At 43.8% G+C, this 27,391-nt stretch overlaps 1 protein-coding gene across 16 annotated transcripts in view; it reads right to left on the reverse strand.

Moving 5' to 3' along the window:
• Positions 1-1,005: 1,005 nt before the first annotated feature.
• TIAM1 (TIAM Rac1 associated GEF 1) overlaps positions 1,006-27,391 on the reverse strand; it is a 351,800-nt gene continuing 325,414 nt past the window's right edge. For all 16 annotated transcript variants that reach the window (XM_070252087.1, XM_023630000.2, XM_070252085.1 and 13 more), the window contains 9 exons: positions 25,666-25,774; positions 22,077-22,256; positions 21,867-21,985; positions 17,761-17,869; positions 12,650-12,708; positions 12,023-12,125; positions 9,184-9,271; positions 7,089-7,261; positions 1,006-3,443 (listed from right to left, as the gene is read on the reverse strand). In XM_070252087.1, coding sequence (XP_070108188.1) covers positions 2,974-3,443; positions 7,089-7,261; positions 9,184-9,271; positions 12,023-12,125; positions 12,650-12,708; positions 17,761-17,869; positions 21,867-21,985; positions 22,077-22,256; positions 25,666-25,774 — 1,410 coding nt within the window. In that variant the 3' untranslated portion in view covers positions 1,006-2,973. The remainder of the gene's footprint in view (positions 3,444-7,088; positions 7,262-9,183; positions 9,272-12,022; positions 12,126-12,649; positions 12,709-17,760; positions 17,870-21,866; positions 21,986-22,076; positions 22,257-25,665; positions 25,775-27,391) is intronic.

The raw sequence follows: 27,391 nt of genomic DNA on the forward strand, positions 1-27,391 counted from the left end.
TGACAAAATGTGGAGGCAGACCTTGGATTCAAGAGCTCACCCTCCCAGGCCCGTCTAGGTTCTGCCCTTCACCTCAATGCTTCCCGGGGAACCAGCCCTCAGCCTGCTCCCGCCAGGAGTGGGCAGGAGACTGGAAAACAGTGCTCCATTTGCATACAGATGCATATTTGTGCCATTTCCTATTCTCTGAATTAGCAGACCAAGATGCCAAGCAGTGTAAGGCCACCCCCCCTTTTTAAGGTAATACTTCAAGCTCTACTGACAGAAAAAGATAGTGTATGACCTCACTGTGTGGAATCTAAAAAGCCAACCAAACAACCAACCAAAAAACCTGAACTCATGGATACAGAGAACAGATTGGTGGTTGCCCGAGGCAGGGGCTGGGGGGCGGGTGGGCAAAATGGGTGAAGGGAGTCAAAAGGTATAAATTTCCAGTTATAAAATGAATAAGTCATGAAGAGAGTACGGCATGGTGACTAGAGTTAATCATACTGTATTGCATATTCGAAAGTTGCTAAGATAGTAGATCTTAAAAGTTCTCATACAAATGTCAAATCATCATTTTGTACACCTGACACTAATATAATGTATGTCAATTGTACCTCAATAAAAAAATAAATTAAAAAAACAAACAATGTGGCCAGCCAGGTGGCCTAGTGGTTAAGTTCGTGTGCTCCACTTTGGTGGCCCAGGGTTCACAGGTTCGGATCCCTGGCTGGGACCTACACACCACCGCTCATCAAGCCACCCTGTGGGGGTGTCCCACATAAAACAGAGGAAGATTGGCACAGATTTTAGCTCAGGGACCATCTTCCTCAAGCAAAAAGAGGAAGACTGGCAACAGATGTTAGCTCAGGGCCAATCTTCCTCACAAAAAAACAAAACAAACAAACGAAAACTACCAAGTCAGCTTTCCCTCAATGATCACAGTAATTACTTAGGGAAAAAAAAGGCACATGAGTTCATAGCCATCCTCCCACCCAGAAAGGCACAGGATCGTTCAGACACTTTTCAATATTTTTATTGTTTGACAGGCATTTACAACGTTCCATTCATAGACCTAAAAACATAAAAATAGACCTTCTTTCAGCTTATAAAAGAAATATATAAGAACTTTTGACATAGACACGTCATGACCTTATGTACAGGAGACAATGGCACCCTCTCCAAGCACCAGACTTTCCAGCATTTTCAGACGGACCCGTTGCACTGGGACTAGTAAATGTGACTCTTAGAAGCTTCTGCTTCAATTTTCCATCCGGACACAATCGAACTGGAGATGATATGGAACAATGCAGTGATACAAAGGGTATAGAAACCATTCTAAAGCTTTTTAAGAAAATCAGAAGATATAGCAAAAATTTAATAGAATAAAACTTTCAAAAGATCAAGCTCAAAGCCCTGGAAACCCGAAAGGGGAGGAATATAGGTTGGGGGGGAGCAGGAAAAGCAAGCAGGGGCACAAGAGCATGATGTTCTGAACTCTCTATTGTCTGGAAATATAAAGTCATAACTGATTTTTATAAAATATAATTCCTAAAGCTACTATAAAATTCAGGTCTTTAAAGTACCTACTGATGTGTCAAACACCAAATAGATATTTTCCCCAAAAAAGAAAGTTTTCATATTATTTAAACCCTTCTTAGGAAGTGGACATTGTGAAATGGGAGGGGGAAAAAAAAAGCTATAAACCTTATTCTTAAAAAAAAAAAAAATTGAAAGTGCTTTAACTTGTTTTTGTTCTTTCTATTTGGAAATCTGTTTAGAAGGTGAGATTTCTAGCATGTTTACCCTGTTTTGTTGGCATGAAGAAGGTGTGGAACACAAGATGTGTTTTTGAAGAGGTGGTCTTGGTAAGAGGTTTGCTGATGGACTGTCAGGGAAGGTAGGTAATCTATGGATGAAGATGCAACCTTGATGGGAAAACCAATGATCACCATGGCAACCCCATGAGGAGTCTCCCCTCCCCCACCATGTGCAACAGACACACACACTGCCCATTCGGGTGTCATGTTTAATGCAACCACGCTCCCATTTCAAATAGAGATTCAAACATTTAAAAAAAAAAAATCTGTTTCTTGGGAAAAAAGCTTCTCCTAAGCATCTTGTTGGCCTTTCATATATAAATATAAAATCACCGTGCCTCACTCTCTCTGTAAAAGGTAAAACCCTCCTTTTTTTACACTCAGAGTTACACTAACACTGTAAAATTCTCAACTGTTTGTGCCCCCTGCCTCTCAGGTAAAATACAAAAAATAGTGTTTTTTTTTTTTCAAGTGATAAATTTGGACCTCTTTTCAAAGAGTTTGGCATCTTTATAATTCTATGCAAAACTAGAACTTCCAAACACTGACATCAAGTACGACCAGCCATAGACCAAAACAGAAGAGAAAGAAAAGAAAAAAAAAGCTCATCGAAACATAAATTTCCACCCTCTCCTCACACATTCATAAAATACACAGATATTCTCAGACATTTAAGAGGGAAAGGAGTAAGAACACTGCAAGCTGTACAGTTGCTTTGTTTCGTTTTGTGTTTGAACGTGGTTTCCCCAACTAGGAGATGCTCCTGGGCTATTAGAGACAGCGATCCTGATTATTGATTTGTGTGCTATCCCTCAAACTAACGTGTCGTGCGTACTTAAACACCTGGGGTAAATTGCTTTCCAGTGCTATAGAATCTTTTTTTTTTAAATTCTTCAGGCCCTGATGAATTGAGAATAAATAAAAGCCCTTCGCAATGTACAGAAGGTAGGACTCAAGCGGATTTGGGATTCTGAACAATTCTTTCTGATGTTGTTGGAAATGACCGAGTTGGGTGGCTCCCTGGCTTCGGAACAAAGTCAGCTGCCAAAATTGTGTGCGCCAGAGTTCGACCTAAGGAACATTCTCCTCCCCGAGGGTACGGGATGGGGGTAGAGTGAGGGGAGGTGAGAAGTATCTACACGCGCTCTCTACGGGGATAGTGACACAGTCAGATCTCAGTGTTCAGTTTCCTGGACGGGGCAAAGTCTTCACGCCTAACCCAAATGACTTCCTCGCTTGTGCTCTCCAGGCCTCCATTGATGCCCGACAGGGCAGCTTGCTTCTTGAGCTGCGTCATGCGGGACGCGTGACTATCCAGGGTTTTCCGGCCTCTTTCCCGCTGACTGATGGAGGCAGCCTGAAGCCGCTCCTGCAGGTCTCTGTCCACTGCGGCGCCCTTCACGGCCTCACAGAACTCATCATCGTCACTGAGGATGTCTGTCTCCTTGATGTCATCTTGCTCCTCATACTGAGCAAGATCAAACTGTTCCTCTACCCATCGGTCAGTGTCCCCGCCACCGGGGGGCTGCTGGGACTCTTTCTCCGGGCTGCTGGCGGAGATGGCATCTGAATCAATGGTAAACCTGTTTCGAGCCAGGCGCCGCCTCCTTCTCCCAAGAGACTTGCTTGGGGCGGACACTGCACACACACACAAAAATATAAAAATAAAACCCCCACGTGCTTTACATAAGATGAAAATCCAGAAAGCAAATAAAAGAAAAGGAAAATAAAACTCAATGGTATGCATTTACTGCCCTGATGTCACTTGGGGCTTAAAGGCCAGATTTCACTAGAATGTCTTGGGGTCATAACCTCATACAGATGTCTGGACTTAGAGGATGTCATAGCAACTGACCGAAGGGCAAAGGAGGACAGAGGGACACGGTGGGTTGTACGTTATGAAGACAAGGGAATTCAACTCCCTCGGAAATAACCATTTCTCTACCCCTGTGCACCTGGGAGACAGTGACGCAGATTCCCGCCGCCCTCAAGTAAACCACTGATCTTCGTGTCCTCAACTCTGACCGGGTCCTGTGGCACAGTGCTCTGAGGAGCCCCCGGGGCTGTCCCAGGTTCATTTCGCTAGAATAGGTCTTTGGTAAGGGTGGGAATGCTTCTAGGGTTTAGCTGTCTTTGTAGAAATCACCATGATGTATCATGGAGGCCAAAGCACTGGTCCAAGTTATACTGTTTTCTGGGAAACAAAATGTAACATTTCTTGAGGACCTACAGTAAGGTTAAGGGCATCCATTGTAGGGATTCCACATAAGAGAGAGACGTCAGGTCTCCAGTTACCGCCTCGTCCTCTTTCTGACAAAGCCCCATGTGAATGGTGGGGCTAAGCAAATGTGAGCCTTAGTCCCTCCCAACCACATTCTGCACATCACCGATTTCTCCTCTACAAAGCAATTAAAATAGCGGTGCCTGCGTGGAATGAGAAAGAAACAACACCCAAGCAGTGGATCAACGAAGTGCTACGTGAAGTGACTAACAGTGAAGAAAAACAAATCTTTGAATTCATTCTTTCAGCCTACTGCCCTCTAGGAAGCCAGAACTGCTAAAAAACAAAGCAACAAATCAAGCAATCAAGCAAACAAACAGTCCCACCACACACACACACACACACACACACACACACACAAAAGACAGCTCACATGGAAATGCCGCTGCCTCTCTCTCCCTCACTAGTGAAGTGGCTGCTGCATTAGAGACGGGAAGGTGAAATGCAACCTGGGCTTTCCAATGAAGGGGAAGAGTCTAAATACCAATTGGGAGCCGCTTTCCTGAAATCAAAGCCCTGGAATCCATTCATTGCTTCAGTGCTGGTAGAAGGAAGACGATGATTCTCAAATAGTCTGCCAAATGTAGCCTTGACTTCAAAACGCAGCAGGTACAAGGCGAGTGCGCCAGACAGTGGCCTAAATGGGTTCCCATTCCAGCCATTCTCTGTCTCCCTAGCTCCTGAGTGATCTACCATCTTGAAACAATGGAACAAATGGACACTACCCTTGTCAAGGAGGGGAATGAAAACCCTCTCCAGGAAAAAAGGGAAAAAAGGAAAGAAAGAACTAGCACTACTCCACTGGGGAGAAGCAAAAATTCCTGCTCAATTTTATCTCAATGCCACCGTAGCGGAGCCTGGCTCTCTCCAATCCCGAGAATTACTCAACTCAAAACTGGGCCATTGGAAATATTTGTATGCTGAAGTCTTTAGGGGTAATGTGTGCCCATGTCTGCATTTTTGAAATGTGCCAAAAAATTAGACGAGTTGATGGACGAAAGATGGACAGATAAGTGATAATGAAATATAAAAAATACCAATTATAGATATAGATGGTAGGTATGAATGTGTACAATTCTTTCAGCTGTTCTAGATGTGTGAAAATTTTCCTATGAAAATGTTGGAACACACAAAAAAATTTTTACTTGGGTTATTGGCAGATGTACAGCACTTTTAGACTGAGTACCGATGCAGAATATTTGGCTCCTTTATTTATAGGAGAAGTAAACTACCTGGGGTATAATGACAATGCAAAATGAAGCATGAGTATCTAACCTTTATTAAAAGGACACCTAACCCAGCAGCCTTACTGGGTTGAGGGAGACAATCTTTGATTTGAGTATTTCCACTGTTCATTGTTAAGACTGACCAGCTAGTGCTATAGACCCATTCAAACATCATTTTTAAATCATCTATCATGAAGATCCTGATAACAGTGAGGAGCTTCAAAAGCAGAGCGATAAAGACTTTCTTTAGCCAAAAATAAGCCGTGAGGCAGAAAATCTTCTAGTCAGCCAAAGTCAACAGGCTATGACATCAAGGTTTTCCTTGGTATTCAAGGCGATGGCTGAGGTTGTGGGTTGGTTTTGTTTTCTTTCCAAAGGGATCTCAGCAGGAAAACTTCTGAGTGTCCTAGAGACTACAAATGCTTTGTTTCAAGGTAAATGCAGCTCTAGATTTAGGTTCATTGACTAACAAATGAAACCCGGCCAACGACTGGCAGGTTTCCCAAGGTTGGGACACACAGTTCCAATCCTAATCAAACATTCCCTGGCAAGTAAAAGGAGCAGGTGAGACAATTCCAAGGTGAAATTCTCTATCGTGAGCACGAAAGGGTTCAGGAAAGGGCTCTTATATGAGGACTTGATGAGAAATTGCAGATACTGAGGTATGCAAGACTCTTAGCAGACTTGGAGAGCCCAGAAGAGTGCTGGGTGTTCACCACACGAGGTTTTCAACAAACTCTTATCAATGGATTGAAGAATAGATGCAAGATAACTAATCCCCTAACATTAGCTAAACTTAAGGTGCTTAATCCGTGTAACATCTCATGTCAAGCTATGTGTGTTATGTCTATGAAAACCGTCAACCATTCACAGTTCTGTACACGCCCCTTCAACACAATTAAGAACAGGAGGAAAGGTAATTGGGACAGAGGTCAAAAACCTTCCTGGCAAATGCAAAGGAAGCCTCTTTTCCTGCAAAATTCTGGACTGCCTCTTAAGAAAGAAGTGATAAAAAAGTTAATATCTTGATGTCATCAACACCTAAGTGTTATGAAAATCTTTCTTCCTAGATATATTTCACTGCCATTTACAAGTGGTAGTACTGACCTTCCTTGCTCACTGCTCCAAGGTGTGGAGTAAGTCCTAAAAGAATGTTTACTCTGGGACCATTTAGACTTTAGATTCCTCTTTTCCAATAGCAGCTCAAAGCTCCCCCAAATTAACACTGAAGCTAAAAATTAAGTTGCAGGCACAAGGTGTGGGTAAAAATCTGACGTGTCACCTGGGCCACCAAACATGGAATCCTCACTGAGAACAGGCAGCGCTGTGTTTCTGGATCACAAAGTCACCATGTTCTCAGAATGGTGGACTGTGACCTGGCTGAGACATGACACTCTGCTTTTTGCTAGACAAAGCCAGCTGTCATGCAAAGCAGCGACTCTCATTCTGCAAGCAGGCCAAGACAGCCCCTCCAGAAAGAGAATGCGCTCACTTCCTGGCTTGGCGAATGAGAGAGGAGCTCACCAGCCACAAGGAGGAGGGCAGCGAAGGGAAAGCTGGAGGGAGGGTGAGAGGAGGAGAGGAAGGGCGGATCCCCAGGGGGCCACTGGGAAGGAGGCAAGGGCAAGGAACCTCACGCCAGGGAAGAACCACACTCTCGTACATTAGCCCCACGAGGCCACATCTCATTCTTGCTCAACAAGGCGGTCAAGCTCACTGAGGTCTACAGTGGAGTCGGGGTGACAGGGATCTTGAACGTCTGAATCCCCACAGTACCTGCCCTGCTCATGGCTGGCCTGGCCCCCTTCAGTGCACACAATCTTTTTCCTCCAAAAGGGACATATTGCTGGGACGAGGGAAGGCTTTCGGTTTTGAGGAGCTGTCTTCTGTGCTTATCACGTAGGATCGAATGCACGGCCTTCAGGAAATCCTTCCGGCTCTCTGGGGAGCTATGAGAAGAAGATTTACACGTGTTAGGAAAACAGTACTTAACACACCAGGAACTGCTAATGTTATCAGGGCCCGCTGAACAAATATCCCTGAGGACCAAAGGTTAAAGAGGGAGGCCAGGACTCCAATTTCTATACCTAGTCGCATTGTCATCACTGGGGACAGAGAACACGCACTCCTTTCCCTTGATGTTTTGTGATTCATCTCCCGCAGTCAACTTGGAACAGGGCAGCCCATTAATGAATGGATTGATGCAGAGACGGATTTAGCGCCAAGAAGTTGCCAAATTCTGCCCTTGGCACTTAAGGCAGAGCCTTTTGTTCTAAAATGTTTTCGCAGACAAATGAACCCCAAGATTCCTGCAGTTCTGCGGAGCTACCAAAGAAGATGTCCTAATGTCCTCAGTTTCCCCTAAAGTTGGCCCGCTGTGAAATATCAACTCTTCCCATGACCCATTTCAACATGTAAATAATAAAGCTACATTGTTAAGAAGTGAAAACTCTTCCCAAGTCCTAATTCCCATAATAAAAAGTACTTCCCAGGTAAGAGTTATTTTTTTTAAGTTCTCAATATTTTTACCCAGGTACATTTTATCCGGTATTCCTTATTAACAAGGAATATGGTATCTCTAGGGGCAGGCTCACTGGACCCCGTGAACTTAACCCAAAAAATCACAAATAGATTAGCCTAAATAGATGGTAACGATGGTGCTCAAACCATATGCGGATTATTTGAAAAAAAAATTCAATTCTAGTCCTGACGGCTTCCTGGGATCTGCCTTCTTTGATCCCTGTCACCCAACACAGGGTGGTGATGTAGGAACCCAAAACATGGGCTTTGAAGTCAAACCCACCTGAGTTTGAACTCAGTGTCCATTTGCTATAAGGTCTCAGGGAAAGTAATCTCTTTGAGAGCGCTGGTCCCATTTGTAAAGCGGAATAACACAGTACCTCAGTCTGACTAAAATGAAATGACGCATGTGAGGTGCTCAGCACAGTTCATCTTGGTAAACGTGCCTCTTACGACACTAGCAAGAGCATTATAAAATATTGCTAATCATCATAATACTATCGATTCTGTTTGATTTTTTGTGGGCAACTCAGCATACAACTATTCATGGTGTGGGGTACTGGGTAAGTATCAAGCAAATGACTGAGTACCTATGGTTAAATGAAAGCAGAGTTGAGTACAGATCATACTTAAAGCCAAATGCATCAGAATACCAACTATTGGGACCATCCCTCTTGATATTTTTAGGCCAAAAAAAAAAAACAAAAGAGAGAGAGAATTGGCTGCTTTGAGAGAAGACCTCAACTTCTCATGGAGGAGGAGGAGGTGGAGGCAGAGGGGGAAGGGAAAGAACAAGATTAAACACGTAGAAGCCACATTCTAAGTTCAGCTGCCACTCAAGATCTGTAGGTAACCTGAGCAACTTGTACCAACCTCCCTAGGTTGAAGTTTCCCCATAAGATGAGGAAGCCCAGTAACACCTGCACCCACTCTCACCTCCTCCAGGTGACTCTCCATCTGCACATCTCAGAGATGCTACAGTATCAACAAACAACGTATCCAGACACCAAAACAAAAGATGATAAAACTATCCTGTCCTAATCGACCGAATGTAAATATGGGAAGAAAGCCCTCAGCTGAACATTGAATATACATGAAAATTCCTATTTCCTTCTAGAAAGATATAAAGTTAACCAGGTGGTGTCTTTTCCCTAATAAAATTAGTTTCCTTAATCCAATTACTGTTATTTAGTAAGTGTTAAGTAATTTCTCAAATGTACAAGAAAAAGCATGTAGCATCTAGGGAGGCACAGGCTGGTCTGTAGACCCCAGAGCGGGGTTGGGGACACCAAGGACAGTCATGTTCCTTCCCTCTGGCGGCACAGCCTGCACTTCTCGCCTCCAGGCTCACCTGCAGCACAAGTGGAAGACCCTCTCTGGCCTCCCTTCAGACTCCGATTTCACGTGGACAATTTCACACACAGCATTTGCTTCTGCATCTGGATAAATTAAAACAAGCATGAATTAGGGTATGTTTCAACGGGATTTATTTGCATTTTGACAAAAGCATTTCCCACGCTTTGGTGGAAGATTAAAGGGTGCAGAGCAGCAGAAGACCAAAGGAACTTCACCGCGATCCCGTGATCCAAAGAGACGAAGTGTTCTAAAGCTTAACGGGTGCTAAGGGAAGCAATGCTTGGGAAATTTCCAGTTATTAAGATCTCCTTCTAGATGGTCTAAAAGGAGAATCAGTCAATCACATTGATTACAGAACTGACCCTTTTAGCCGCATAGTCCATTTGGCTGACCTTTCAATTACGTGATTAGCTGTTCTGGTACCAGTTGGACAAGACAGAGCCCAAGATCCAAGGCAGATTTCAAACCAAGCCAGTGATATAATGAGGCAGGTCCCAGCCATCTGCTAGGGGAGGCTTCCAGGGGAGCGACCAGGCCTAGTCACTGGAAACAAATGCAGGTCCTCTTCCCCAGCCCTCCCGCAGTGCCCACCCAGAGTGAGGCAACAACAGTACACTGAGAAACAGAGCAACAGTTATCTTTTGTTATTTTTTAATTTCTAAGCCTTGCAATACCTAGCTTGCAACACCACATTATTCTATTATTTTATAAGCCTTGTGATACTATATTAAAGTCATGAATCAAGTGTAAAATGAATAATCCACTGCAACATTGAGTCTGTACATGGTGAGGTCCCATCCTTATGCAGTGGTTCAGATCCCTGATCACAACCCTCATTGTGCCCACATTCCTTAACCCCAACCAGGACCCATTTGTAGGAAGTTTCACAAGCTTTCCCACACTTAGATAAAAATCTATAAATTCCACCTTCTGATTCTCAAACCCACTGGAATGTATTTCACAGTGAGGGACACGTTGGCTAGTCTTTGTAACTCCACTAAAATAAGCTTTGATCTTGATGGTTCTAAACTTGATTTGAATGAAAAATAAAGTGTGAGAATGGAATGTCATATCACAAGGATGGCTCTGTTTTCAAAATGTAAAGTCTTTATGTCCTGAGTCCTCAATGAGGCCAAAAATCCTGGCTGAAAGGTTTGCTATAAATATAAGTTTCCCCATTCATAAACCAGGCAGAAGGAAACATATGAACTACATAATTCACAACATAAGACTGCAAAGACAATGTTAGTACTTACGCGCCCAAACCACAAGATGCTATTACCGCTGTTTCTAGACCTACAATTTATAGGTTCCTGCAAATTCACAAGTAAATCAATTTTGCAAATCAAAGCATAAGTGAAAAGGCACGAGGGTAAGTCTCTGTGCTGGAAAGTTAGAGAGAAACCTCTTTCTCTCTCTCTCTCTCTTTTTTTTTTTTTTTTTGCTAAGGAAGATTGGCCCTGAGCTAATATCTGTTGCCAATCCTCTTCTTTTTGCCTGAGGAAGGTTGTCCCTGACCTAACAACTGTCCCTATCTTCCTCTATTTTGTATGTGGGATGCTGTCACAGCATGGCTTGAGGAGCTGTGTAGGTCCTTGCCCAGGATATGGATCTGAGAACCCCAAGTCGCTGAAGCAGTGTGTGCAAACTTAACCACTATGCCACAGGGCTGGCCCTGAGAAATCTTCTTAAAGCAAATAATCATCCCAAATACATTTATCTGACGTGGTTTTTGCATGTGAGTTTTCCTACTGCAAGGCCTAACAACTGTGAAGGAAGCAGCATCTAGATTAATTTGGGTGAATCATTTAAGGTTTGCCAAATATTACAAGAGGGTTTTCCTCATGACACTAGACTAGAAGGAGTTGGTTTTACCAGGATCAGAGCCAATTTTATGGTTCATGGATGTGACAACAAGTGGAACCAGGGATTGGATGAGCAACACCAATTGGTGACCAAGAATTTAATGCCCACATCAGAAGCATGAAATAGAAATACAGATCTATCGTGCACCTGCGGAGGTCCACTTCCAGAGCCTCTCTTTACTACCAGGCAGCTGCACCTGCTTCCCAACCAGGACAGAGAACAGGTGTGCTGAAGAGTTCCCACTTGACCCCCAAAGGTGGTCCTTCCAGGGTGTGCCCAGGAGAGCCAGTGCTGATAGCATCTCCCTAGAATGGCATCAAATGAAGCCCTGGATAGGGCCTCGGAGTCACAGAAACATTGTTTTTCTTAGTCAATACGCTGCTGCCATTCACTTCTCTTCTTATGTGCCTAAAGCATCATCTAATTCTGTTATCAAGTATATTCATCGCTCCCCAACAACTTGCTTCACTGCTATTTGGATCACAGAAAAAGAACTGACATTTCAAAAGTCTTCACACTGATACAAAGATAAAGATTTATAATGTTTTAGGAAAAAAAAACTTATTCAATGGCTTTCTTGTGCTTTTAGTGGTCTTTTGGGGTCTCCTGGTTAAAAGGCAAGTGAGTTATTTATGTGGGTTTTGTCTGCTCTTGGTCTCAAGGATTCTTTCCAGAAGTACAAGACTCGTTGCTACTCAGATGTTAGTTACTGTAATATTAACATATGTAACAGAATAACTAGAATTCCTTGGAATGATATTGAAGGCATTATATCCATTCACTCAGTTCACTGCTTCATGTAATTCCTTCATTCCTTCAAATATTTAATAAGTGGTAAGAGGCAATGGAGAGACTGAGGGAAAAGAAGAGTTAAGCATATAGCGTGGTGGTTAGACCAAGAGCGCGGATTCAGACAGACGACTCATACACACATCTGTAACACGCACCCAGCACGTCTCAGAGTTTACCTGCACTGGCCAAGGCTCGAACCTGCAGAGCTTCAGTAGGGATCATGTGTCGAAATCGGAAGGGGTCCCAGTCCTCGTAAATTGAAAGCCTGTGAGATCCTACCTGCAGGAAGGAAAGGAATCAGATGCATGAGAATCATCTGCTCTAGCCTGGATCAGACCCCAAGATCTTCTAAACCAGTGACATGGGACCCCCAGAGCTCGTCCGGAGGAACTTCACCCCCACCTGCACTTCTGTTCACCCTGCAGAAGGTGAGAGGCCATGTGATAAACAGGCTGAGGGTGTGGAGATGAATGTGCAAACCAAATCCAGGTGAAAGAGAGACACAGGAAAGAGGAGAAGGGGGATCCCAAAGCAAGAAGAACAAGGAAAGGAAAAAAGAGCGTCAGGAAAATTCTAGCCACGGTAGGCCCACGAGCTATTTATTCACTTTCACGCTCTAAATATGACCTGCCTGAGATGAAGGCAGGATGGGCAACTTCCTCAAGTCCTTAGTAATACTTAAAAAAAAATCCTAAGAGGCTAGTGACTGACAAAGGTGCAGAATTATAATTACGCAGACAGAACGGAGAAACACATAGAAAGGGAGACACTTTCAAACTATGGGGTAAAGTAAGAAGTCTTACAAGTTTCTTCTTCTGTTTGGAACCATCTTTATACACAAGGACCACAGCAGTTTTGAAGACTGGAAAAAAATTCAAGAAAGGTGGTTATGGCACAGAATGCATGGGGATTTCCCCCTAACTTCAATAACTTGTGGTGATGAACACTACGGTTACGAAGAGGATGGCGAGACCCCACGTACCCAACTCCCACTCCACCTTCCATTCACTCATCACATCAGAGAAACTCAAAAGCCTATTGAGAGAAAATTCCCCAAGTTCAAAATAAACATAGAAAACCTCAATACATGGAAATATCCCCACCCCACACCCCACTGGAAACTTTTGGTTAAACTATAATATTTTAACTATGCTATCATTTCAAGTTTAAAACTTCAGCTGATAACCTATTGACCAAAATTTACCAGTTCAGCAGCTAGAGGAATAATACAAACGTCTTTAATAATAATAATAATAATACAATTGCCTAAGGTGATTTACGTTTATTTAACTTAAGCTAATATTATAGACAGAAGAGTGTTCATAATTCAGGAAATATAACTCATCTTTTTGACCTGAAGAAATGAAAATTAGTTTAGGAAGCAGAATGCAATTCTACGTATTCCAAACAGGCTGAATCACAGTGAGCTCTGAAGGAGCAGGAGGAGGTAGTGTCATTCTCATACTCTTTGAGGGGGCAGGGAGATTCCATGGAACTATGTGTAATCTTCCACAGAATTCCTTACACAATGCCAAGTACATTTAACACTCAATGATTCTGACTCCTAGAGGGGAAAGAATTGGTGACCAGGAGGACCGGAAGGGTGACTCCGGCCCATCCTTGGGTCTCTGTTATCAAGGTCCCCATCTTCCTTCACTCTCTGACCCCAAGACACAGCAGGGACCCGGTCCGGCACAGAGCAGCTGGAGGGGGCTCGCCTAGTGTCCCAGACAGAGAATTACCAAGGGAAGGAAGGTTCAGAGAATTCTCAGGGATGGGCCCCGAGGCTCCCAGGCCCCCCGGAGACCAACCCGAAGTATCTCATTCATTCTCTATCTTACTTCCGATGGGTTGGTCTCCCCTTTGTGGAGGATCACTCAAATCCCCACAGCAGGAAAGTGAACCCCAAGGCAAAGAAACCAATTCCAGCCACTGGGTCTGGACTGCCCCTAGCTCTTCACACGTCACAGTACTCAACTCCTCAAGAATCCCAGAGGCCAGACTGGGAGGTTCCCGCTCAGAGGTTCCCACTGACCCAAGGAGGCCACAGGAGCTCTGCACGAAGGCTGAGCCCCAGCACCTGAGAGGCCCTCCGTTCTCACCATGAAGTCTTCAGAAATCACAGTGGCCTGGATAGCCGATCTCTTTAAAAAGCAACAGAGCTCCACCCCAGGAGAGGGTGACCACTGATCTTAGTCTCTAAAGACCCACCACATCACTGGAACCACAGCTCAGCAGGGTGGCTGCCACAGCTTTAAGAAGGCTACTGGCCTGCCTCAGTTTACCTCAGCCTCAACCATCTTGGATCACACTGGTAGGGCCAGAGTGAACCTCAGCCTGGGCTAGGAACACCTCTGCCTTAAACCCTCCCTGATCTTTGGTGCCACCTTCACTCAAGTGACTCCGTGTGTCGCCCAATCCCTTTAGACATAGCCTTGATCTCCAAAACTCCTGGCTACCCTCGCCAGCCTAAAGCACCCTCTCTATACCCCAAAAGAGGAACATCTAACACCCTTCAAGGAATAAGCCTAGACAAGCTATTTCTTTTTTTCTTTTAAAGGTGATGACCGCCAACATTCAGGACACATTAGCCGTCCTGTGAGTAAAGCACCAAAGTGCTGGGTTAGCAGCAGGTCAACTTCAGTTTCAGGAGCCAGCGGCACTGTTTCCTGAGATTAGAAGTTTAAACTGAAACAAAAGACAACCGCAATTCAACCCCAAAGCTGCCTGTTCCTTAGTAATTCATCTACTTCCCTCCCAGGAACCCTTCCCTATTTCAGGACGCATTTCCAAGGCTCTGTTAGTTCTGCCTTGCTCCTTGCAATCACACCAAAACTGCCAACCACATTGCCTTTAAGGACTAGGAAGCCACACATAAGCTCCTTATGATGAAGACAGTCTGCCCTGACTCACAATCCTCATTTTAATCCTTCCCCCTTCTTTTCCTTGTTACTCTGGAGATTCAGAATAATAATGCGCTTGCCTCCTATCACACCGCCTCGGGAAGCTTTCATCTTGCTAACCGTGGCCCCTGTGGAGTTTGCTGGCAGTGTGATCCCCAGGGCTGGGGATGCAGCTTCCATTCACACCCAGGACAGGGGTCCCGGGCTCCTTCTGGGAAAGTCACGTACCCCACACCTCCCTCTGGTAAACAACGCATGATGCAGAGGGAAACACATGCCTTGTCCCCCATCTGAGCCTGGGCAGCAAGTGGCACCTAGAGCCTCAAACCTCGAAACTGGCACTTTCTGGAACTTTTTTTTTTAAGATTTTATTTTTCTTTTCTCTCCCAAAACCCCCCGGTACACAGTTCTGTATTTTTCAGTTGTGGGTCCTTCTAGTTGTGGCATGTGGGATGCCACCTCAGCATGGCCTGATGAGCGGTGCCAAGTCCGTGCCCGGGATCCGAAGCAGCGAAACCCTGGGCCGCTGAAACGGAGTGTGCAAACTTAACCACTCGGCCACGGGGCCAGCCCCTTTTTGGAACCTTTTCTACCACAGATTGGCAAACTAGGGCCCACCACCTGTTTGGTACAGCCTGACGATACAGATGTTCATTCATTTATGTATCGTCTATGGCTGCCTTTGGCTACATGTGGCCTCTCAGCCCGTGAGTCTAAAATATCTATGTGACCTTTTACAGACAAAGTTTGCCAACCCCTACTTTTTCCTACTTAAATTATTTTCTTATTCTAGATATGTTTATTTCTAGCTACAAGAAATCCGTAAAATTCAGGAGATAGTCGTGAAAAGTCCCCAAGTTGAACTCCGGAATTGTTCATCTGTAGCCCAGCATCAGAAACAGGTAGACAGATGGTTTGGGTCATTTATTGCAGAATCCTACATCCATAAGTGACCTACCAAGAAGCATGAGGAAGCTCCCAGACCTCTCCAAGAGGAAATCGCAATATAAGAAACACAACTGGTAACATGGAAAAGAAAATAAATACTATCCAACCCCTGCCAAAAACAGCCACCCTATCACAAACTATCAACATGCTAAGATACCCCAAGACTCCTTCGTATATAAGATTCAGTCCCATGTTTTTCCTGCACACTTACATGCTCCTTCGTTATTTTTCTTCTGAAGAGGATTCGCCCTGAGCTAACATCCGTGCCAATCCTCCTCTGTTTCTCAGTATGTGAGCTGCCAGAACAGCATGGTGGCTAACAGAGCGGTGTAGGTCTGCATCTGGGAAATGAACCCAGTCCCTGAAGCGGAGCCCACCGAACTGAACCACTAGACCACCAGGGCTGGCCCTCCTTTGTTATTTTGAATGAAATGGCCTCAATAGCTACAGTGGCTCTTTGAAAATTTTAGGAATGTCGCTAAGTTTCTCAATGAAGGCTGAGTGATCTAAAGAGGAAGTCCAAAAAGATTTTGTATTTAACACCCTGATTTTTTTTTTTTTTGAGGAATATTAACCCTGAGCTAATATCTGCTGCCCATCCTCCTCTTTTTTGCTGAAGAAGACCGACTCTGAGCTAACATCTGTGCCCATCTTCCTCTACTTTGTATGTACAGCATACACGTATGGCAAGCATGGCTTGCCAAGCAGTGCGTAGGTCCACACCCAGGATCCAAACCAGCGAACTCCAGGCTGCCGAAGTGGAACATGCGAACTTAACCGCTGCGCCACCAGGCTGGCCCCTAACACTCTGATTTTAATATCACTAGGATGTCCCATCCGGGAATCCCTTGTTCGCATCATGGAGGAAAAAAACGAATTCAGTTAAAGCAGCAGTAATCAACACCACCCTCCCTCCCCCGCCCCCAGAAAAATAAGGTAAGAGAAAGGAAATACTAGATTTCCTTTATATTTTGTCCTACCCATGCATCTTCTAGGGGGAGGCTAGGGAAAAACCCCACACAAAACAGAAGCATGAACTTGATGGTTTTATACTCGGGGACAACTCTGCATGCCACACAAGCATTTACAAGGCAATGACAGCCATATTTCCTGAATTATGCACAATTCCCAGCATGCTAACGCATGTTTTTCTCTCTCAAAAACCATATTACAATACAACCACATAAGATGTCTAATTGCAGCAACTGCATCCATCTGAACTAGTTTATTGAAAAAAAATAAATCACTCACAAGCATCTCTACTTTTGCTCCTATGAGTCAAGATGAGTTTGAGAAGTACCTTACAACTGATGGAGCCACCCCAGTGTCACCACAAGAGGTCAGCTGATAACCAATGTCCTGATCCCAGCATCACACACAGCAACACAGAGTCAGGGAGAGAATAAAAGACCTAGCGTTTGGGGGTCTCAGAAACAGATAGTTTTGTCTTGATTTTTCACTTTGTTTTTCCTTGGTTTATTATTAACCCATTATTTTTTATTTTATTTTATTTTTTAAGATTTCAGCTTTCCTTTTTCTCCCTAAAGCCCCCCAGTACGTAGTTGCATATTTTGTTTTTAGTTGTGAGTCCTTCTAGTTGTGGCACATGGGACGCTGCCCCAGCACGGCCTGATGAGCGGTGCCATGTCTGTGCCCAGGATCCGAACCAGCGAAGCCCTGGGCCACTGCAGCAGAGCGGGCAAACCCAAACACTCGGCCATGGGCTGGTCCCTAACCCATTATTTTGAAAAGATCTTCAGAGCAGCAGCAGCAGCATTAAAAAAAAGAAAGTCTTTTCCTGCCTGTGTGTTTATACCTGGGGTAGACTTGGGCACAGCCATTCCCTCCCTGCCATGGAGCTGGTGGCCACACTTAGCTGGAAGCTTTAATTTAGTATTTGCGACATGTTGGTGGCCACAGCAGGAAGAACAATGCAGATGACTGCAATTAACTTCATTTTAATAAATTGTGCCTCGGAAAAGAAATGCCCTTATTTAGAAAAATAAGCCAGCCTCCCTCTCTACCCCCTGCCCCCCAACCCCCAACACTCTTCTGATACATACCAAAAGCTGCCAGTTCTGGTTCCTTTTTCCACTTTCCCAGCGAGGCTGGCGGGTTTGGCCATATCACGGTGGTGTGCAAAAGCAGGTCCCCCATGCTCAGGTCTGCAACCTGAAAACCAGCGACAGGGAAATCTTTCCAGGTGGCATTGGAAACACTCACATTTTCATGACGTTTTAAAATCTGGCAGGCTTATGTCAATTCTACTTCCTGAAAATACTGTGTCTAAAAACATTTGGTCATTTTTTTTTTCTTTATCCTGCGATGATTACCCACGAGAATTTGAAGAATAAGGTAGCAAAAAGGTACAAACCAGGGTTCTGAAATTCACATGCAGCAAATCTGTCAAAACCGATCTACCAAATTGGCAATGTTCTGTGTTCAAATAGAGAGTCTCCCAAGCAGAGACGAGCGGCCGTCAACGACAAAGACCCATCCCAGAAAATCGCAGACATTTCCACCTTTGGGTTTAAATCCCCTTGGAGCCAGGGTCTTCTAGGTAGCGGTGGAACCAATTATTTCTTCTTCTTCCAACTCATTTTAAAGAAGATTTCATTTCACTTTAAAGGAGGAAGAGAGAAGCCAGCTGAAGAGTCTGAGGACTGCCCTTGAAGCTCGGGCAGAGGGAGCTCTGGATTGTCAGAAATCATGAGGATTTCCGCATGAGTCATACGCCCCTGAAGGCCAAATGCTAAACCAACTCACAAAAACAAGTTCCCCTTCTTGTAGAGCAATCCAGACCAAGGATGCAGAGATTCCACCAGTAGTCAGGGTTTACACCTCACAATAGTTACGTCCACCTTTCTTAGTGGAGTCCTTGGCCCATTTCCAAGTGCATCAAAATCCTAGCATCCCACCCACTCGGCAGCCTAATCATAGGTGGGCGGATCATCTGGACTCTTGACGAGAGAACACATCAGAGGACAAGACTTTGCAACAACCAGAGCCATGGTCCAACCCATGGATAAACACCACAAACTGCTAGGAGGTTCTTCCTCAAACATCCCCCCTGATGCACTCCCCCACTGGCCTCCCGATTCCACTCTCTGCAGCCACAGAAACCAAGTCCGAGTCCCTTGAAATGCTCAAGGCAGCATTTCCAATACTTCAAAACTTGATGTTGAGCCTCTCGAGGATGAATGGCTCTGGTTTATTTTGTTGCTGTCTTTGGCATCTTTTCCAAGCCTTAAATTTTCTGGAGTTCGGACGTCCCAATACTGATATAGGATTTTCCTACTCTTGAATACTGATTGTTTGCTGTTAGTGCTACCAAGTTGATTCCAACTTCTAGTGACCCTGTAGACAATAGAGTGGAAGCCTGCCCGGTCTTTTTGTGCCATCCTCTCACCTTCTGGTGCTATCAGACAATGCCCTGCTGCTATTCATAGGGTTTTCATGGCCAATTTTTCAGAAGTAGGTGGCCAGGTCCTTCTTCTTAGTCTGTCTAGTCTGGAAGCTCCGCTGAAACCTGTCCACATGGGTGGACCCTGCTAGTATTTGAAATATCGGTGGCAGAGCTTTCAGCATCACAGCAACATGCAACCGCCACAGTCTGACAATCGACAGATGGTGGGGAGGTTCCCTAACCGGGAAATGAACCTGGGCCACAATAGGGAGAGCAGCAAATCTTAACCACTGGGCCACCGGGGCTGGCTTTAATATGGGTGTGCAGTCAAATGTCCCTGCTTCCATCTTTCCCACATTTCTTTTTACAAAATCTCAGCTCACAAGAGACTTCTTTGTATAGCACTGTATCTCTTTGATCCTTGCTGGGAAGATTTCTTACTTGATTGTCAGAATTTCATTTTAGAGGAGAGGCAGTTTCACCAAAGCCATATTTCCCTTTACTGTCTCTGACTTTTGAATCATATTCATCTTTTTTTCTAAATTCTTCATAATCCACTATCCATATCACCTCCTAGTCTTTAGTATAATGGTCCTTAGTTCTCAAGATCATTAAAATCTAAAAATTAATTTGGCATATAATGAAAAAATTAACGAAATATAATGTAAATGTTCATTTTTATGACCCAATAAAACTCACTTCTGTCAAAATGAACTAAACTAAAATATAGGAGAAGTCTTATGATCAAAAATGTTTACAGTATTCATAGTAGCCAGCAAATGAAGCTGAGAGAATTGCCTAACAATAGGATTTAAGTAAACCATTGCTCAGCCACACAAAGGAATATTACACAGTAATTTAGATGATTCTTTTGAATAATTTAAAATACTATGATTTTTTGTTCAAGATAAAAAAATCGACGTACAAAATTAATTTCAAAGTATAATTATTCAAGTATATACATATATATAATTTTTTTAAATCAAAACAAATACCCAAACATTAAGAATGGTAAGTTCTGCGTTTTGAGATTGTAGTTTTTCTTCTTCTTGCCTTTCTCTGTATTTTACCCTTTTCTTTAATAAGCACAATATGTTTTTCTTCTTATAAAAATTTTGTAAGGAGATGATAACGAAATCCCGAGTAGCAGTCTCCATCTTTTCCACACTGAGAGATTTAAGTATCAGCAAGCAGACTGAGAACATTCTCATGCTCTCCTACATGTAATATGATGTAGAAACAACAAATTGTGGTTCCCTGGAAAACTATGCACCCTCTACAGCAGATCCCCCGGGGCCACCAGATTCCACTCTGTTTGTTGTCTTTGAGCTCCTTTGCAACTCTTTGCAAAGTGAAGGTAACGGTAAATATGTAAACCTGTGCAGGCCGGTAGTCACCTATTTGACTTCCTCTTGCTGTGAGAAAACCAATTTGTCTCCATTTACAAACCATCCCAACATTTCTTCAGTTCATATATACACCTGTGCTATTTTGACTTTGCCAATGAATCACGACGATATCTATCTGGTTCCCTCACATCATATGAGTAAAACAAATTCCTTCAAACGTGTTTGCTTTTATATCTATATGAGATGTCACGATTTTACCTCTTTCTGAAAATTATCTCTTTTTGTTAAATACCAGAAGTTAAATTTCACTTTTCAATTTGGAACCCTAATTGTTACTAAATATGCTTTCAAAGATAGTACACAAAGATGCAGTATTGAAAGAAGCAAGTTATTATGAATGTCGATGTTTTCTTGTCACATATCATTCAATAAATAAAAAGTAGTCCATTTTTCAACTCTCAGGGTAGGTAATGAAATAGCCAAAGGTAGGAGAGATTGACCTGATCAGGTTACACCTGTGAAGGGCTGTGACTTCAGTGCCAGATGAAAATATCCATTTTAACCGTCTGACAACTTGTTTTGTTTCACCGAGGACATAAAAACAAACCTGGATAATAACCCTTTAAACCTCTGAAGATAAGGCTATTATTTTCTCTCATCTAGACTAAACAACCAAGCTTTGCCCCACCCAGCTTGTCTTCACCCCTCCTCCTAATCACAGCAAGAGTGTTTTTCTTCATAATTCCCTCCCAGCTTCTCTCCTTTTTATCTTTTTAGGCAGAAACCAAAACCAAGGCCAATATTCCAGCGAAATCAGGATGTACAGAGGCATTGACGGATATTATTACAAATCATATCCTTCTGATTCATCTCAGTTTTACCAGTATTTTAATTCACATGAGCTCTTCTCAATGACTCAGGCACAACTGATGATTCACTCTTAAGTTTTTCTCAAGTATGTCTATTCCTGTCACTGTTTCTTTTAAGTAGGTTTTGGGGTAGACTCAAAAAAAATGATTTGGAATCATTTGAACCTTTGACTCAAAAGATATTTATCGAGTACATACTACATGCCAATTATTATTCTAAGCTCTTGGGATACAGCTTAGGCCTTTAATGGTGTTTACAGAAATAGCCTAAGTTATAGAAATGGAAGTTCGTTCTCACACTTAACACAAAACAAAACCAGAGGTCCTGCGGGTGAGGGGCTGAGAATCAGCAACACACTTCTCATATTAAGAAATAATTCAGCCGAGGAAGGAAATTCACAATGTCGCTTTGGATAAAGGACAAAAGTTCCATGAATGAAACTGACAGCTTCACAACTATTTTACATACAAATAACACCTTTCAAAAAACAACCCGTCGAACTCAGCTTTACTGACAGGTGTTCCGAGAAGAAGGGGGTCCTTACCTCTTTTTTCTCACCAGTCTGTTCAGCAATCAGCTGGTCGAACACAGCCCCAAATTCTTCATGGATTTTCTGCATTTCATTGATATGACTTGCAACTTTGTTCATAGTCTTGACGGCCACTGGAAGAAAGCAGGTCATGAAATGAAAAGGCGATTTAGGGACTCTCAGGGAGACGGGAGCAGGAGGGCCGATCCTGGGCTCACGGCTTACCATCCAGGTGGTAATGCTCCTCGCTCTCTGCATCCGTCAGGGCAAAGAGCTCCTTCAGCAGGAGCGGGTACTTGAGGATCCTCTGGATGGGCTTGATGAGGTAAGACTCGAGAGTGGATGAGTGCTGCTGCTTCGGGTTCTGGGCATCCAAGAACGCCTTGAAAGCCGAGTCTGTCTTGGCTGGAAGAGTTTAAATACAGGTTGTCTGGGCAGAACGCCCAAAGGACTCGCTTCCCACAATCTCCCTCGCTTATCCCGAGGCGCCTTGTCAGAGGACTTGGCGGACAGCGGGTTGCCGGAGGAGGGAAGGAGAGTGGGGGTCAGAGGGACAAGTGCAAGGGCCTGTCGGTCAATTGTTTATCTGGGGGGAGGCCCATGAGTTAAAGGATAACAGGGTCTGTAAATCCTACACACTCAGACTTTTCAGGGGCTGTTATTTATCCTCCTTGTATTAAGAATGTGTTTTTATTCTGATATTTTCACATCTGGGGCCTTAAAGACCCTGGGGAGTCTGCCCCTCCCAGGGCTAGCCAATTCCTAGAGATAGTAAAGAACTTAGCTGGGAGCATGCCTTTCACAGGGAAACCAACCAATCCAGAGTCACCCGCTACCCACCTCTCCTCCACCAGCTCTTACACTCTGGGCCACTATTCTCCTGCCCTAATCAAGACAGGGCCAGGTACCAGACAACTCGGGACAGCCCCGACACCAGAGCCCACTGAAATCATTCAAACTAACCAATCCTGAGCCTGCAGACCCTGCCTCACTCGTTCCTGCCTGTGGAAACCACAATAAAGGCTCTTATCCATGTTTTTTTCTTGCTTCTTCTGCCTCCTGACCAATCCTGGTGATTCCCCGTGCGGCCCTGCATGGCGTGGTGTGCCCCTCCTCTTGGGAACTAAGTAACAAACTATTTACCAATGGCGATCTTCTCCTGATCTCTCGGCCTTGCCATATCTGAATAATAGGAACATCTACATTTTAAAACACTCCTTAACCTGGCTTGCCTAACCTTTCAAGCATTTCATGACAGGGAGAACCTCTTGTGAGAAAAGGCAATATGAAAAAAAGCATCAGCACGTTGCAGCTCTGGTAAGTGGAGCGAGGCTGGATCTCCCACAGCGAATGCCTTTTAAGATCTGTTCTATGTTAATTCAGTGCTACCAGCTATTAGCACATGTAGGGCAGGCCCTGCTGCCCAGGACTGCAGAGTCACGTCGGAGAGAAACACACATCTGACCACGTGTAACTCAGGCAGCACTTGCCTCACGAGCCCGGCCTTTATCTGTGTCCCAGCTGGGCTGAAAAGCAGCCCTGGGGAGTTGTGGGTCCCCAGACAAGCAGAGAGGTACCTGCCAGTGGATAATTAGGAAGACAAGGCTAATAACGCCTTCTAAGTGCAAAGATATGGTGGAAAGAGAGACTGCAGTGAGGGCAAAACACGGAAAGAAAAAAGGAGAATGTATCAAAAGTGATTTAACAGTGGGCACACACTTTTTTAAAGCTTCTGATTAAAATATATTTCCATCTCCAGTGATTAGGAGTTTGAGCTAAGACTAGAAGACGTTTTGTACATTTTACAAAATTGTAAAATGATTCTTCTATCTTTATTCAATTCAGAAAAACAGCCATCATGGGAGTAAGGCCTCACAAAGACCACAATCTTTTCATCCCTTTTAAGCCCCATTAAGAGGAATCAGACTCTATGGGTTCAGCCCTCATTTCTCCTCCCTCCAAAGGACAAATCCATGAAGAAAAAGGGCACTGGGCATGGGGTGACCGTGTGCCAGGGAAGGGAGGCCAGGACCAGAGCCAATGCATGAGGGAGCTATGGTTTCTACGGAACATCCCAAGTCTCAGTCCACATCTACAAGCAGCCTAGGAATCTCTCCCAAATCCTCAAGTCCAAAAACATGGCCATGGGCATTGAACCCCTCAACTATACTTCATGTCAGGGTGAAAGAGGGCATGGTTCTCGGCTCTTTGTGAGCTACAAGATTATCACTGCCATCTCCAACCTCACTGCAAGTCTGTTAAGAATCCTAGATGGTACCTTCTGTTCTCAAAGACTTCTCTTTACCCTCTTGGCACATGTGGCCATTAGAGAAATGTGAGTCATACCTGATATTTTAAGAGAGAATTTTGAAAGATACTGTAATATTTTTCAGGTGCAAAAAATCATGTTTTTGAATTAAGAAAAATCTACAGGGGCAGAATTTAATCTAATTGAATGATTAAAAATAACAGAAAATACAGGGCCGGCCTTGTGGCATAGTGGTTAAGTTCAGCGTGCTCCGCTTCGGTGGCTTGGGTTCATGGGTTCGGATCCAGATGTGGACCTACACCACTCGTTAGCCATGCTGTGGTGGCAACACACATATAAAAAAAGTGGAGGAAGATTGGCACAGATGTTAGCTCAGGGCTAATCTTCTTTAGGAGAAAAAAAAAAACTCATGCAAATTGCTCTATGCACTGCAATGGGTATATCAATTTACTGCAGAGCAAAGTGCTCTAAAATCATTACATTAACAATCTCATAACAATTAGTGTTCAGTTAAAGTGTAAAAAGACACACACAGAACTACAGGACCAATATGGCGTGTGTGAAAACACTGTCTAGGTCAGAAAGCATGACAAGGAAATTCCCAGGTTTCCTTTAAATTTGTGCTGAACTACAAGTCTGTGGCATAGACTATCTCTACCATTAAGTATGTCATTATCTGGGCCAGGCTCTTTTGCTACCCAGAGACCTGCATTGTACTAATATTTCCTATAATAGGTTTCAAATTAAGTCAAGCTCCTTCTCTTGGGCAGTGAAGCGTAACATGCATTAATTACTTACATATTCAGGGTTTTGATTAGCAGCTGTTCATACAGCAGCCACAGTGAAGTGGTAAGCAGGAGCAGCCTGATTTCCCGAGATTCTTTAAAATCGAACTTTCTGTTGGTTCTACTGTTTACCAAGAAAATGTTTTTTTAATCCTTTTACCTATCACCAACAACCACATGCCGAACTATGGAAGCAAAACAAGTTTCTAGAGACTCTGAGAATGCTCCAGCATCTTCCCAGAACACTTAGGAAAAGGAGTTTGCCCACATGAAAATTCTGCTCTGTTCTGTGCAAAATATAATTGCAACTTGAGCGATTTTCGTGAACAATCGAAACTTGAGTAGCGATGGTGGTGGCTATTATCACACCCCTACGAACAAAAATAGGTGAGGGAAAGATGACCTTCCACAAGAAGGGAGAGGAAGCGTGGTAGGTTATAAAGAAATTAATGAAAAATAGGAATAAAGCAGGCAATTTCGAAACCCCCTATATTTTTGCATCATTGCAAGATGACCCATCAATTCTGGCCCCAAATAGCTGAGTCAAAACTTTCATTTACAAGAAAACTGACAAAACTGTTAATTCAAGATATTAGTGCATTTTATTTCTCAGGGCCCTTATCTGTGGCTTGGTGGAAGTTCTATCTGGCACATCAATGATTTAGATTTCTATCCAAAAGTCCCCCAAGCACAGCGGGTCACACAAATGTGGATTGATAGTTGACATGCCCACCCGCCACCCAGTCCTTGCAGGCCTTACCTTTCACCAGGACCTTGGGGACCTTTGTATGGCTGGCACAGAAGGCACTGTAGAGCTTGAAGCGGTCAGCATAATACAGAAAGGATCCCCCCAGAGAGAACAGCACTTTCTAGATTTAATGAGAAAAAGTGCAGTTAGTTCACGTTCCTCCTTGTCTGGAAATACCAGCAGGATGTAGCGGGGAGCTGGCATCTGCCTGACTCTCCCCCCAAATCAGCATCCTTCACGCCTGTCACACAGCCTTTCTCTGCTCACTGATGGCCTGAAACTGCCTATCAGAAAGTACTCAGGCTTATCAATCTGCGAAACAGATGCTGGATTTTGCCTTCTGAGTAATTACAGTGGAGATGTCACTGGTTTTCCAGGCTTATGTCTTCAAATGACCTATCTGGATGTTTGAATATTAAGGAGAAAATATATACGGCATTTGGGGAAAGGCAGAAATCTGAGTTCTCTTGGCTTCTATTCAGAGAAAGAAGGGACAAACCAAACAAAAAGGCCAGGAAATGCATACACCCAAACAGTAGAAAACATATTTCCCTGATCACTAACCCCACCCTCTCCAACGCCACGCTCTCGTCTCGCAGGGAGTAGATAAGAACATAAGAAACACACTTATTAGGAAGAAACACGCTCAACTATGGGAAATAGGTTTCACCTCACCAGCCCATACCCTCTGCCCCAAAAGGATCAAAACTGGGTGGAGACCTCCCCTATTAGGAATTTAATATGCCTGAGGAGGAATACTTTTTATCCAACATATTTTATATAAATATAAATTATAAATATGAATGATCAGGCCTCAGAAAAATATCTTGTACATGTTCACATTGACCCAGTCTTGCTCAGACAGAGGTATTGCTTATTTGGGCTTAGAATTGAAAAGTTAAGTTCCAAGCAAAAAAAAATAAGGTTCTAGATTTAAGTGATAAATTGGGTTCCCCAAAGTGCATCTTATCTAATGAAGAACGCAGAGAATTCTGATGGACTGTCTACTAAAAACAACAAAAAAGGTTGTGGACCACAGATAATTGGCGATGAGAGGCCTAAATTCTTTTTCTCCATGTTCTACTTTCTTCTTTTACTTTTCGAGGGCCCCCTGCCCCACCTCACCCCCGTGACTGAGAGGATACCAGTGAGAGTTACCCTTTGAGCCACAGTCAATAACTAAACAAAGTTACGAAGAACACGTTCTAAATGTAACCCCTCCCTTGAGCCATATATCAAGTCACTCATTTGATTAACTTACTATTTACTAAGTACTTACCACACAGCAACCACAGATAGAACGTTAAGGTCGTCATTTACTCTTCTGGTCTTAAAAAGCAATCTTAGGGCACAGAGTGTGCACAAATGTGAGGGGTTCATACTCAAAGGCTGCATTTGCCCTGCGTTTCTCTTCCTCAGGACGTCACAGAGCCGCTCAGAGGCTGAGGGACATGGCAAATTTCCATGCAGAAATTTTATTCAAACTTATTCGACCTCAGAACTATTTTTTTCTTTCTTTTTTTTTTTTGAGGAAGATTAGACCTGAGCTAACATCTGCTGCCAATCCTCCTCTTTTTGCTGAGGAAGGCTGGCCCTGAGCTAACATCCGTGCCCATCTTCCTCTACTTTATATGTGGTATACCTACCACAGCATGGCTTGCCAAGCAGTGCCATGTCCTCACCCGGGATGCAAACCAGCGAACCCTGGCCCCCGAAGCGGAAGGTGCGCACTTAACCG

Source organism: Equus caballus, chromosome 26, assembly GCF_041296265.1.
Source record: "Equus caballus isolate H_3958 breed thoroughbred chromosome 26, TB-T2T, whole genome shotgun sequence".
NCBI classification, from domain to species: domain Eukaryota; kingdom Metazoa; phylum Chordata; class Mammalia; order Perissodactyla; family Equidae; genus Equus; species Equus caballus.